The following is a 15024-nucleotide window of genomic DNA, read 5'->3' as shown; positions in this document are numbered from 1 at the left end:
TAGAACATTACGTTTCCTTAAGTATAATAGATTATTCGCCCCTGGGGAATATTGCAAAAAAAAACATTGGCCTCCAGGATGCTAGATCGAAATAACACCAAGGTGCTTTCCGCGCTTTGATCTATTCGTAGAGTTTACGATACCATTTTCTTTAGAATCACAACTTTTATATTAAATCTAATTCCAAAACAAGTTTCAAATAGAACTTTATAAATGTTAACAGGTCTTGAATTTATGGAAACTAAGTCTTGTTTTCAGGAAAAATCTACAAAGCATTTAAAAGACGAAACCAGCATCTGATAATGCTTAAAATTCCGGGTACGCTACGTTATATTTCAAGAACTTTCATCTAGTAGTAGTAAAGTTATGTGTAAAAATCTTACTTGAATCCAGTAGATTGGCCACCTTGACACTATAACCAACATTATTCTTTATGTTAGTACAGATCTTTACCATTTTACCAATTCACTTTAAAGATGTAATCAACGTTAATATATTTAAAAGTCCAAGTGGTACTGTTTCAGAGAGTGTCGGTTAGTAAAAGTAGAACAACAATGCTTGTTTATAGTTGATTTATTTTTTAGGAATTTTACATGGAAATGTTCACTTGTTTCTCTGCATTCTATTTCTAAAAATAGATTAGCACATTAGTAGTCTTTGGACAAAGTTCAACTATTATAATAAGACAATAAACAACATATATACTTCTTTCTAAATATACAAACTTGGCATGTCAGCTGACAGTGTTGTAATAATTAAAGGCCCATTAAGCCGAAAAATGCTTTCCATAAGCTTATTAGTTTTTGTGTCCTGTTTGCCATTGGTTATTAACCTGAGCCATCTTTTGCATTTTGACAATAACCACACTTATACTTATTTCACTATTTTGTTTGGAAGTCAAAATTTTATTTTTTGCTTCTGTAAAAAAGCAAATTATTTTATATTCAGTGCTATTTTTTCTTCGGATCATAACCATATAACCTTGTCTAAATGCATCACCAAAATATTAAAACACATATCAGCCTTTTTGCTAAGGGAAAAACTTTACTATTTTTTTCAGGCTTAATGTACCTTTAAGAAAAACGTATAAAGCAAAAGCTATGCAATAGCAAATATTTCTAGATAAAATATATGATTTTGATTTCGTAGCCAAAATATTACATTATTTCAACTCTTATTTTTAAAGTGACTCCACTTATATGGTCACCAAGCCACACCACACTATTTAAATACCTTAACACTTCACGAAAATTTAGGGAGAAAAATATGAAATTTCAGGGAGAAAGAGACATAAGTTAGTACTCCCTATAATAACTTATCTTCACCATTAGCACACAAGACAAATAAAATATCACAAATCTATCATGAAAAATCACTGTACGATTCTACAAAACAGAACAAGTTTCACAACATCTTTATCAAGCATTTTCCTCAATTTTTACAGTCAGGGGTTTTGTTTAAAGGTATGCCATTTTTTTTAGAAACAAAAAAGAAATGTTATGATGAGCTTTTAAGAAGGATGTTAATGTCCCTTTTTCTTAATTTGAATATGATGGGTTCAGATGTTTATATCCATTGCTTTCTAATTTAAACATTAAAATTTTGTTTGTGTTGAAAAAATTTCTTTCATATCAAGTCAGCCGACAAAATTAATTTTTCATACTGATTAACAAATGAAATATGGCAAGCAGAGATCCTTTGGAGCAATGAAATTAGAAACAAATAAATAATTTTGAAATCAGACTCGGTTTAATCCAGTCTGCTGGAATAATAGTAAAGTAAGCTTCATGCCTCCCTAGCAGCCATACAGTTTTAAGATTATGTTTCATTATTATATCTAGCATTGAAACTTTAACAACTATGTACCACAGATGTATGAAGAAACCAAAAACAAACATACCAACATAAAATCAACATTTTTTTACTTCACTTTTCCTTCTTTTTTGTTCAAAAAGACAGATTATTAATACTTTACGAGTGTGAAATCAATGGAATACAAAGGTGCAATTCTAAATAATAATAAATAACACTATACCCGAAACAATAAAACTGGAATTAATTTTCACCTTTTTAAGCACTGGGGAAGCCGACTGTACCTAGCCTATTTTTACAGCATTAAACATACCTAACTTTCCATACTGGCTTTCCGAATATCGACACATTTACAATGCAAATGAAATCTGGACCAAGACAGGGTTTATTTGTTCAAGACACGTACACAATCGAGCAATCATGGCACAGTTTTCTTTCATTTCATATACAAATAAGGATGGTTAAAAATGATGAACTATATATATCTTATATGATTAAATTGTAAGCTCACTGCAAAACGATCATATCTCTTTCTAAATATCCAAAACAGTTAAAACCATTTTGCACAAAGCACACAATTAACCATACAGTCATTTTAAAAAAAAAAATAGCACTAACTGAACAGAACACAAGACAGTTAAATAATGTATTCCAAGATATGACAGACATTGTTGCATTGTAAAATAACTTACAGAAAGTAAATATATTTCATAATAATAACAAGCATTAACATACTTTCTTAATATTATAACCGTTCATAAAATCTACTTTACAATCACTTTTCTGACCAATATAAAAACACAATAACACATCAGTATTCGAAAGAAAACACATGTTTCTTACAACTTCAATATCCAGCATTATTGGTTTGTTATGTTATTTTTTGTCAAGAAAATAATTTAAATGTTCAATTAAATAAGAATTTTTCTATCTGTTAATTTCATTACTATTCAACGTATTGTTAGATAGTGTCTTTTGAATTAATCTACTTCTGTGCAGATGACATTGCAAGTTTCTTCAGTGCTGGAGTATCAAATGATTTTGGTCGCTCGATGGGTAGGCCGAGGGCTCGGTCCCAAATAACTGAAGACATGCATCCTAGAGCACGTGACACGCCAAACAGAACTGTGTAATAGTTCATCTCGGTCATTCCATAGTACTGAAAATAAAATATGGGTCAAATCATTTTTAGTAAGATATCAAGTTTAATCAATCATTTATTTTTTTTGCCTTACAGTTACAGTGCTTTGATGAGTTTATTTACTTTCATGATCTTAAAACCATATTAGAAAAATTGAACAGGAATCGAACAGGCACCCGATTATAACTGGCGATTAGGACCTCAGACATTCCCTTAAGTAGCTTTTTAACATAAAAGAATCCACAGTCCCTGGCAGGTTTCAAACCCAAAAGTGGTCAGGGGCAAGTGGTAACTACCAAATATGTAAATCCTGCTATCTAAGGACATGAAGTCTGGGGTGTTAATGTCAATTCCCAAATGACAACTTTACTTCAAAATCTAAATATTGATCTTTTTTTTACATTTTTTGATTTTCAATTATCCATAATTTAACAACTAAAAAATTCTAAAATAGACACCCTCACCAGTCCTTGTTCCTAAAAGGATAAGGAAAAACACTCCTTTAAATTGATTATCATATGAATAAAAGGTTCAATCATAATTATGTATATCAACTGTCCCCAATGTACAACAATATGGGACATCTACCTTAACTGTATTACCACCAAATTTTTCATTGAAAAAATCTCACCTGCAAAAGTACACCGCTGTGTGCATCAACATTTGGCCATGGATTTGCGGCTTTGCCTTGTTCCAAGAGAATATCTGGAACAACTTTGTATAATGCAGAGACTAACTTGAACATTGGGTCGTCTGGCAGTTTCTTCAATGCAAATTCTCTCTGGCATTCGTAACGTGGATCAGTTTTTCTCAGTACAGCATGTCCGTAACCTGGTACGACCTGGCGAGAATATTTGTACAAACAATGTAATAATATAATGCAATGAAACAGCAATTTTACTGAATGATTTCAAAGAGAACTGACTTAATTCTGCGACAAGGGAATATGGAGGTTATATACTTCTCTACCACCAAAAAAATAAGAACATTCCTGTAAATTTTGGATGAAATTGACTCAGCGGTTTATGAGGAGATGTCGTTAAAGTAAAAGTTTTTGCGATCATAATGCAAAGAACCAAAGTCCATTTAATTGACATGTCCAAGACAATGAAAAATCCACTTGCATTAAAGCATAGTCTAAAAGAAAATGATATGGTTACTAGACCTCTTGGGCCCATTAGAGCTCTGTACATCAAACATATCTTTAATTCTCATTGATTGGTCTGCATTTGTAGTTTATGACAATATTGTGGATAAAACTATTTCATTAAATGTCCATAAATATAGATAGTAATATTTAGTCACTATTAAAACAAGAGGGCCATGATGGCCCTGAGGTCGCTCACCTGTATATAGCCCCCCCCCACCCCCGGGCCAATTTTTACCCAAGGGCTTTTATTTGTTTATTTGAACAGACTTGGTAGACACCCATAAGAAGATGTTTCATGCTAAACATTTAAGTTCTAGCTCATTGGGTTTTTTAAAAGAAGATTTTTAAAGTTTTTACTATACACATATAGTTAAAAACAATGACACCCCTGGGGCAGGGCCAGTTTTGACCCCCGGACTTTTATTTGAACAAACTTTGTAGATATTTACTTAAAGATGTTTCATGCTTACTATCTAAACTCCAGCTATTTGGGTTTTTTCAAAGAAGATTTTTAAGTTTTTGCTATACACATTACGACATATAAGGAAAATCAATGACCCCCCCTCGGGCGGGGCCAGTTTTGACCCCAGGGCTTTTATTTGAACATACTTGGTAGACACCCATTAGAACATGTTTCATGCTAAATATCTTAGCTCTAGCTCTTTGGGTTCTTTAAAAGAAGATTTTTTAAGTTTTTACTATATGCATATAGGGAAAATCAATGACCCCCCCGGGCGGGGCCAATTTTGACCCCAGGGCTTTAATTTGAACAAACTTGGTAGACACTCACTAGAAGATGTTTCATGCTTAATATCTTAGCTCTAGCTCTTTGGGTTCTTTAAAAGAAGATTTTTTAAGTTTTTACTATATGTATATAGGGAAAATCAATGACCCCCTGGGGCGGAGCCAATTTTGACCCCAGGGCTTTTATTTGAACAAACTTGGTAGACACTCATTAGCAAGATGTTTCATGCCAAATATCTAAGCTCTTGCCTTTACGGTTCTTTAAAAGAAGATTTTTTAAGTTTTTACTATATGCATATAGGGAAAATCAATGACCCCCTGGGGCGGGGCCAATTTTGACCCCAGGGCTTTAATTTGAACAAACTTGGTAGACACTCACTAGAAGATGTTTCATGCCAAATATCTTAGCTCTAGCTCTTTGGGTTCTTTAAAAGAAGATTTTTTAAGTTTTTACTATATGCATATAGGGAAAATCAATGACCCCCTGGGGCGGGGCCAATTTTGACCCCAGGGCTTTTATTTGAACAAACTTGGTAGACACTCACTAGAAGATGTTTCATGCCATATATCTAAGCTCTAGCTCTTAGGGTTGTTTAAAAGAAGATATTTAAAGATTTTTCTTTCGGTTGCCATGGTAACCAGAGTTCTGCATGGAATTAAATTCTTTGAACAATTTTTAAAGGTGACCACCAAAGGAACATTCCTGTGAAGTTTGGATGAAATTGGCTCAGTGGTTTATGAGGAGATGTCATTTAAAGCAAAAGTTTACGGACGGACGGACGCCGGACGGACGCCGGACGAAAAGCGATCACAAAAGCTCACCCTGTCACTTTGTGACAGGTGAGCTAAAAAAAGCACTTTGAGTCTTTGACCTAAAATACCCTACCTGTCCACTTTTAAGAGTGTTCCATACAAACTCCTTCATGCCTTCCTCTGAAATGTTGTCCCCTACAGTCTTTCTTACCTCAGTTAACCAGATTAATACCTCCTGAAAATACAAACATTGCCATATTAAAGTGTATAAAACTGTAACTGATTAAATATTTCATAAAAAATTGAAAAACAGAGAAGTTATATTGTTCCAAAAAAAGCTGAAACTTATTGTTTGTAATGAATGAAGACATCTTCCACTGCATAATTCTAACAGGAACATTTGGATTGTTGCTTTTTTTTTTTCATTTTATAGCTGAAACAGTATAAAGGCCTTAGCATTTTAACATAGAACCAAATTCATTAATAGCGGCTTGATAGCTTCCTTACATGAAAGAATCTAAGGTCCCCGACAGGACTTGAACCAACAGTAGTAAGGTGCAAGTGTTCTGAAGTCATGAAACTTAACCATTTAGCCACAGAGCCCGGTGCATGATTCTATACTGATGGCAAAGAATAAATACTTTCAGATCCAGCAGGCTAAGGAATAAGTCAGTAAATTAGTAAATGCTGTACAAGTATAAACATGAATAACAAACCTGGTTAGCAAGACCATGGAGAGGCCCAGCCAGTCCATTCATGCCAGCAGCAAAACTCAGATAGGGATCTGATAGAGCGCTTGCCACCAAGTGAGTTGTATGTGCACTAACATTTCCTCCTTCATGGTCACTGAAAACAATAATAATAATAATATTGAACGGTTTATCATTCAAATGTTTTGTTATCAACTACTCAGGCTTATCGCTATCCAGTGCAGTTGAACTTGAACTGCGCATTATTCTACTACAGCACACCAAAATTGATATTTATTTCCTAAATGTCAAATGTGTGATAAATGTGGAATATATAGAAGATATTGAATGAGTGAAGGTAGCCTGGGTTCCAGTCTGTCGATTTTTTATGTGCTTCTGTTTGGCAAATCGACAGCCTGGGGAAATACGATTTTCGATCGAAGAGCCACCTAGTATACACCCCGAAAATTACGGGTGTTATTAAAAGAACGATAACTCATGCAACGACAAACTAGTTTCTAAAAGTAGAAACAGAATTTCCACAAAGTGACCCGAAGCTCAACGAACAGTTACGGAGCCTCGCTTTCAAAACACCTTTTCCGATTAAAAACTAACACTTGTTGACAAAGTTTATTGCATGATGAGTGAATTTGATCAACAGGTTTGATTAGATAAATTGGATAAAGTTTGTGAGCGTCAGAGAATTGTGCTGGACGCAATTTATAATAGTAAATGGCGTCAAATTTTCAACATTCATCATCTTCGCCTCGATTTCGATTTAGTCATGTAATTTGTTGGTCACGTGCTAATTGGTGTATTAATAGGATAATCATTAGTCGATAATTACATGGGAAACCCCACAGTACTATCAAAACCAGAGATGTTGTGTTATCTATGACGATCAAGTATGATGCGCGTATGTTATGAATAAGCAAAAAATATCAACGCCTGAATCCCAGGCTAGAGTGAAGGTTCAATACAGAAATTATTGAATGAGTTGAATAAAATTATAATATGTGAGCCTCTGGGGAGCTTAATATTATTTTATTCCAACAAGTTTAATAAATTTAGTAATGAATCTACATGAATATAATATCCTATTTATAACATACCCAAATAAAGACTGTTTATGTCAAAAAGAATCATTTTCGTTGTAAAGTTAACATTTAAAGCATCTTTACGCTATGTTTGTATAACACAATTGATGTCACGTCAAAATATTTGCACAGCTGTGCAATACCATTTTTTACAGAGTCGCAAAAGTGGCACAAGTATGTGATAAAAAGAAATAGGTAATGGTTTTATGGAAAACAAGCGATGTCAATCTGGACTAAGCCATTAATCACTAGCTTGGGAAAATTTCAAAATATGTACTGCCTTAATAACAAGCACTTTACACCATAACCAGAAAGCAATTTGTTCTGCACTGGTCGGATTTATAAATTTAATTGTTGCAAACAGTCTAATGTTGAATGTAACTATCACATCAATATTTACCTATGAATTGTAAGGTATAATCTCATAAGTTCCACAAAATCAGGATTATCATATCCCAGCATAGTGGCAAAGTTCCAACTCCAGTCCTTCTTTGGGTCAATAGCACCAACACAAGTACCTTCCCTGTACAAGTTACGGTATATTATGGCGGCTACTGTTGGCAGCTTAGCAATCATGTCCATGGAATCTTCATAAGCATACTAGAAATATAAACAAACTTAAATGTACATATTCTTGGTCAATTATATCATAACAAGAGTCATAAATAGACTTTATATATGAAATAGTTTCTTTACCAGAATTAAACATTTTTTCTCCACAAGTATCTTCCAACCTCTCAACCAAAAATTGTATTCAAGCAAACCACTAAAGGTCTTTCATATCATTTTTTTGGTTGGAATTTATGTCACACCAACGCAAAGATGTCATATTGTGACTCCTGGTGCCCCATGATGCATTATTACAGGCATAAACAGGCACCAGTGTACAACCACTGACATTCTGTTAGCTACCTGGATAGCTTTTTCAGATGAAAGAATCCAAAGTCCCTTGCCTTGCGGGATTCAAACACATAGCAGCCAGAGGCAAGTGGTTTTAACTCAACGTTCTTAACTACTCAGCCGCATATGCCAAAGGTCTTTCGTCTTAAACCATGTGTATAAGGCAACTCTTCACTCTAAGCAATACATTAGGAGTACATCAACACCCCTTTAGTACAATTACGCCCATAATTTCTACCTTGTAACACACAGACCATCTTGCTTCAAAATAATGTACAGAAAAAACACTTGTACAATTAAATAATTACCTCCCAGTATTGTGTCTTCTTCACACCACTCTGATATGCCTTGGCAAATTTGCTCTCGCTGTTAAGTGCCGTGATAGCACAGCTGAACTGTGACATCGGGTGGAGATTGCTCGGGAAGTTGTTCAACATTTGTGTGACATGGTTTGGGATAGCTGCTCTGTCATTCCATTCCTTGGAAAGGGCGTCTGCTTGCTGCTGGGTGGGAACTTCTCCTGTGCACAAAAGCCAAAACAAAGCCTCTGGCAAGGGTTGCTCTCCTGTACCTCCATTGCCTGCAAGTTTAATAGAGGAACAAAAAATATATAAATGTCATTTTTCAGATACTTAAAAATACATTTTTTATGTACTGAATTGATTCATTCCATGTCCCAAAGGAGCAGAGTGACCTTGACCTTTGACCTTTAAGTGGGTTTAGTGGGTAGAGCTCACCTGTCAAATTCGGAAGCAGAAGATTGGAAGACTAAAGCATTATGGTCAAGGTTAGTTTACTGACAAACCAGCTCACAATCAAACGGACAGACACAAAAAATATGACATCTTGATCAATCGATCTATTAGCATAAAAATAATTATAACATTTTGAAATGAGGTTTTTCTCAAAGCCTGGTTCTATTTAGCCAGTTGCTAAGAGGGCTTCTACTTAATCAACAAAATTATAATTCTAAATGTTATCAATGTTACACATTCACAAGATTAGCAGAATATGTAATACTTTTTATGGTAATACGGAGCAAACTTACTACTAAAACCCTTTTTAAAAACAAAATTATGCTTATTACATACACACCTCTTGGGAGTTTATCTTGACACTCGGGAATGCTGTAACCACGGAAACGAATACCCTCATTAGGATCGAGAACTGAAGTTTCTGTGACTAAACCTTTAATACCTCTCATACCACCATACATCTGGGGAGAAAAAAACCATCTTTGTATGCAGTTGTAATATTGATTCATAAATGTAAATATAGGTTTTGTTTATTTGTTTGTTTCATTTTACGCCTTCTCCCCAACAGTATTTCAGTCATACAGGCGGGTAGTTTCCTAACCATCGTTCAGGGCTCTCAGTAGGGTCAGAATTTCACGAGTCAAAGACTCTTTGGCCAAAATTTTCATGAGTCAAATCATTTTTTTCTAGTGTCATTTGACTACATGAATTATTTTTATGTTACAAAAATGACTGTATTGGAGGTCATTTTGTGTAGATTCCAAAGTCTACATTGACAGAATAAAAGAATAAAATAAGCAGCTGCTTTTCTAATTAAATGTATAAAATATAAAAAAAATTATCTTTACTGGTATGTTATATCATATTAATTTTAAATACCAAAATGTACTAGGAATATTTAATGGAAAAAGAAATAACAAATGCACAGGTACTCCAAGTAAATTCAAAGAGGTATTATACACCTCAAGTATGTAATTCTTATCAGTTGTGTAGAGCTATTTTTAGCGCTGTCAAATTGCAGCCACTGAATTGTCGCGCTTCAGTGCACAGTCTATAAACAATTGCTGTGTGTAAAGCATTTTATACACAGCTTATACTGCCTGTTGACATTTTTAATGAGTGTGATTTAAACATATGTAGGATTTGATAGGTAATTTAATAGGGGTGGATTTAAGGTAATTATTATTGCATAGCTGAAAATCCCATGTGGCAAATTGACTCTTGAGCAGATTTTATCACGTGTCAAATTTGTGCAATTCCTGATTTTCACGAGTCAAAACCCAGATCCCCGTGTCAATCGAGAGCCCTGCCATCGTTCCTGGAGAGTTACACCAGTACTAGACTACATTCCTCCGGGCTAAACTACCAAAGCATCTCCAGGGGATTGAACCCACGGCAGAGAGGTAACTGGATTTTGACTCTAACCCCTCGGCATGTTGGCGGTTGAAAATATAGGTTATGTTAGACCAAAATTCTCACAAATTGTCATAGAGCAATACTAAGCATGTGTGAGCTCTGCCCAATGGAAACAGTAGCCTAGCTTTTAAGGAGTCTACATGTATTTCTAAGGTGAGGGATCATTTGATCCAATCCTTCTCGGGCTGTGTCCATGTTTCTTCATCAGACACAAGTACTGGATAGTTCTATAAAGTGACTAATATAAGATGCAAGAAATATGTTTCACAATTAAGCTAAAATTAATACATTTAAACTAAACCAAGCTTGCATAACTTTACGAGCGCCTTTACAGTAAAAATTGTAAAATATTACCTTTCCTAAATGACTGAAACTTATTTCTCAGTCTCCAGTCAATAGTTGTCATTAAATTTCTTCTGAGCCTTTTGTTTTGAATTTGAGGCAGTCATTTTTGTTTTATAACATACAACAAAGGGTGTTTTTCAAGTTTTGAGGTTGCCATGTATTTCTGAGAGGCAGTAATTTTGGCCTCCTAATGACAATCCTGCCTGCCAGAATAACAATGAATAATGGCCTTCTACTTCAAATATGCAAGGCAGCAGTGAGCCTTCACTATTGTATGATGTTTTTTTGAACATTTCAAAGTCAGCAAAATAATAGACAAATTAAATGAACTTACCATGTCCACAGTAACATCTCCAACTTTTGTTGATCCATAGTCTTTCCTAAACTGTTTCACTTCCTCTTGTTTTTCTGGGATCTGATTAGCTAGCACTGACTTTAAGTTCTAGATAAGTAAACAAGAAAACTTTGTAATCATTCAAAAAAATATTTACATTGCGCCTGTAAAAAAGAGCAGACATGCTAAAAATCAGGTCTGTTTGGAAAATAGTAAAATCGAATCTAATTACATAATTCATTTAAGTGTACTCTTACCTTTAATTAATATTTCATTAAAGTATGAATTTCAAGTAGAGTAAATGTGTTTTTTATGTACTGTACTTTTCTTTTCATAGACATGCATTATAAAAGCACTCCACCGTGAAATACAATGTACCATTCAAAGCTCCAGATAAGCTTTTACAGGTAAATGGGTAATTATATAATTTATGTCCCTATCAAAATTATTTGGGCATTTCAAATTTTCAACCAAGTATAAATGCAATTTTACTTCATGTTTCAAAATTTAATTGGGTAATACATGCATACACACAGGAAGTCTGAAAGATAAGTAAATAACACTGCGTTCACAAGACAGCCTTTCGAAAAATTGAATGTTAACCAAATTCCTAGATACTTCTAGAATGTATAATGACACAGGATGAGAAAAATGTGCAGTCTGACGGTCATTTGGGATATCTTGAATTTATACCTCTGCCCGGTTTCATGGATAAAGACTAGTTGTTTAACAGCATGGTGTAACATTTTCATCTTCTTTAATTGTTTGTTTCATGTATTTTAGAAAACAATCATTCATGATTTTTGTTTCAAATAAATGACATCATTCGCCTTCTAACATTGATTTTTGAACTTTATTTTTTTTAGCTCTTGCCTTCAAGTCCTTACGAGAAATTTGCCTGAAATCCGAGGCTACCAGTGACGAAAACAGATTTTAATATTCAAGTTAATATTGAAGAAATGTCATTTAAACTTGTATTTAAGCATAAAATAAATGTTTATTTTTGTGTAAGATGTAAATTTATCTTGGTTCTAACACAAACAAACAAGTATCCTTTATATAAACTGACAAGACAAATGATTACCAGAAACTGTATTGATCTTTTACGATTACCTACACTGTAAATATGAAATGGAAAGCACATGCAGAATGTAAAAATTAGCTAAAATGTTGAAAAGTTCAGTTTAAACTAGAAGTTTTGTTTTCAAAAATGTCTAAATATTTCTGGCCTTTTAGTGGATTCAGGAAGTTAAACACATGTATACGCCGTAAATAATGAAATTTATGGAAAATTTATATATATAATTTAAAAAGTCAGTTGTTATTGGCGTTGTAATTTATTTGAGTATTGGGATGATTTTAGTTTTATATTTATGCTAAATTAGTAATATTAGTCCGCAGCTTATCTGGAACTCTGACAAAAGTGACATTGCCAAATTTTATTAGATACATGATGCCCTAAAAGAAAGAAATCCGGATTAATACTCACTGTGCTTGAAGCTGTAGCATATTTGCAGGTGCTTGTCAAACCCTGTAAACAAAAAATAATAGCGTATAGACATGAATCATAACATCAAGTTTTATCTTCCTGAAATACAAGAGACATAAAAAGCATATTTGATCAAATTGGGATAAAATATCATGATGTTTATTTTTTTGTATGTAAACTGGATAATCAGATATGTTTGGTATGTTACTTTGTAGATCTACATGACTTATAAATGTATCAGATACACATTCAGTGCAGATTTTTGCTTTGGTTCAGTTTGACACATATGCACAAACACTGAAAAAGTTATTTGGTAACAGGTACATGATCGTTGAATGTGTGTGCATAATAATAATTATCCAGAACCAAAATTTCTGTTTGTCAGTGATCATAACTCTGAACAAATGTACTGTCATTTACTCCTTAAGAAGTTTATTAACTAAACAATCTATATTCTTTAAGATTTTTTACAGAGGGCCAAGTTGGTATACAGCTTAGTTGACCCTTTACAATAATTTATTATTTCATATGTCATTCAATCATATTTTAAGTAGATCTACTCCAATTCTGATAAGAATACACAAAGATAGATAGATAGAAGTGAATAGTTTGATGACTGTGTTCTAGCACTAACATAAATCACAACAGTTGTTGTATTAGCAGCAGTATAATTATGTCAAAGTTATGTTAAAATACATTACCATCTTCAACGTATTCAATTGTCATGGTGACCTTGCTTTATTTCATGGATAAAACATTGCATTTCCATACAATTGAACATGTTTATTTACTATCAATTAAAATATCTGCATGATAAAAGACAGCTTATCAAACCATGGCATTTAACTGACATAACAAACAGGCAAACGTCCCAATCAAAATAACGTTCCTTATCCCCACCCACCCATTTTCACAGGACCGTCCTTGGCCTTTGCACAGGTTTAAATACTACGTGTTTTATTATGACAATTATAAGAATGCCAGTCTAAAATAATATAATTTGGACAAATTACCTGCTGGCTTGTTACCAATCGTACAATTGAATTGCGGAACATCGACATTTTCGACAAAATATCGTGCTTCCCCAGTACCCCAGTTTAGCCGGTGTCAGTGGAAGTGACGTCAGAGAACTGAATCACGTGACTAATTCCTTTCGTCCTTTTAACTTTCGCCTTAATTAACATAAGAAAATTAAAAAAAAAATGACACAAATTTATGTTAGATCAGCAGAGTTTAGCCCCTGGTTATTCAAAACAAAATAGTTCCAAAACATAAGTGTTAGGTCCCAATCTCCTACGCAGTGATCTCCCCTTATCAGTACAGAGATCTGCAGCGAGGTAATCACTATGAGAATGGAAACATCTAAAAATATTTGTCATCATAGGAATATATGCACCGTGGTATTTTGTCGCAAATTTATTGCAGACTGGCAAAGTTGTGGCCCCTTATTTAGCAAAAATCAGCATATTTGGACTTCCGTCATGTGTAACCCCAAAAGTGTTTATTTAAGCTATGTTTCATTATTTGTCACAAGTCAGCAAAATATGGAAGCATCCAAGCACTATGTACAAATCTAATTTAATTTTTGGTCTTACAGTTAGAGACTTATGTTGCAATATAGCTCTGTGACTCTACTCACAGTATATGGACAAAATCACTGTACTCTGTATTGCGAGCCTATACAGTTCAACGTGTGCTATTACATGCACGTGTTACTTCCGACCTTGGAGCCTAATTATATTCATATATCTAAATTTAAATCTTTCTTGCGATAACAGGAAGTATAGACTTGTTTATATACTGTGCTACTTGCGTTTCTTGTTAGCATATTTAACAAACACAGACAAACTTACCTCGAACTAATAGAGCGGTAACCCATGCACGTACCATGCAATAGCTATGGCGTACCTGAATAGTGCAAACAACAAGGCACGAAGTGCCGGTAAAAAATATGTGTGAGGGCATGCAAGATCGGCAGGTAGATAAAACTTTGGGTAGATTAAGAAAGACCTGACATGGAACTTTATGTGTGTTATGCAGAATGAAATCGTCTTGGTTATTATATTGTCTTTAAATAGATGTTAAGCAAGTCACTTCCAAGACAATAACATTTTTGTACATGGGCCAGCAAAATAGCCTCGATAAATTATTTATTCGATTCCGTCTAAAGGATGTTTAATATAATATGCATAATGTGCGTTGAACAGAAGAACACTTCACTTTATTATGAAATATGCCCACACAAATGTAATATTATGTAATTGAAATGTAATATAAATGGTATTGGTAATTTAGTTTCCATAGGCTTATATAGATCACATACTATAGCTTACACGGGCTAGAGGTGACATACTTGCAAGTATCATTGGCTAGCAGACTTCTTCAAAATTTATATTAAT

The 15024-nt window shown here is 33.9% G+C and overlaps 1 protein-coding gene across 1 annotated transcript; it reads right to left on the bottom strand.

Annotated features, from left to right (window-relative positions):
- Positions 1–557: 557 nt before the first annotated feature.
- LOC132723094 (citrate synthase, mitochondrial-like) lies at positions 558–13794 on the bottom strand. Its single transcript, XM_060707759.1, has 10 exons — positions 13639–13794; positions 12626–12667; positions 11137–11244; positions 9382–9502; positions 8595–8866; positions 7787–7986; positions 6317–6446; positions 5734–5835; positions 3585–3794; positions 558–2971 (listed from the first exon to the last, which is right to left on the bottom strand). Exons 1-10 carry the CDS (start codon positions 13684–13686, stop codon positions 2798–2800), a joined length of 1407 nt encoding a protein of 468 aa, XP_060563742.1. The 5' UTR covers positions 13687–13794; the 3' UTR covers positions 558–2797.
- Between the last annotated feature and the right edge of the window lie 1230 nt (positions 13795–15024).

This window comes from Ruditapes philippinarum, unplaced genomic scaffold (genome assembly GCF_026571515.1).
Source record: "Ruditapes philippinarum isolate M1 unplaced genomic scaffold, ASM2657151v2 ctg91_1_1_1_1, whole genome shotgun sequence".
In the NCBI taxonomy this organism is placed as follows: Eukaryota; Metazoa; Mollusca; class Bivalvia; order Venerida; family Veneridae; genus Ruditapes; species Ruditapes philippinarum.
The sequence above is the reverse complement of the archived record's forward strand: the minus strand, read 5'-3'. Positions and strand labels throughout refer to the sequence as shown.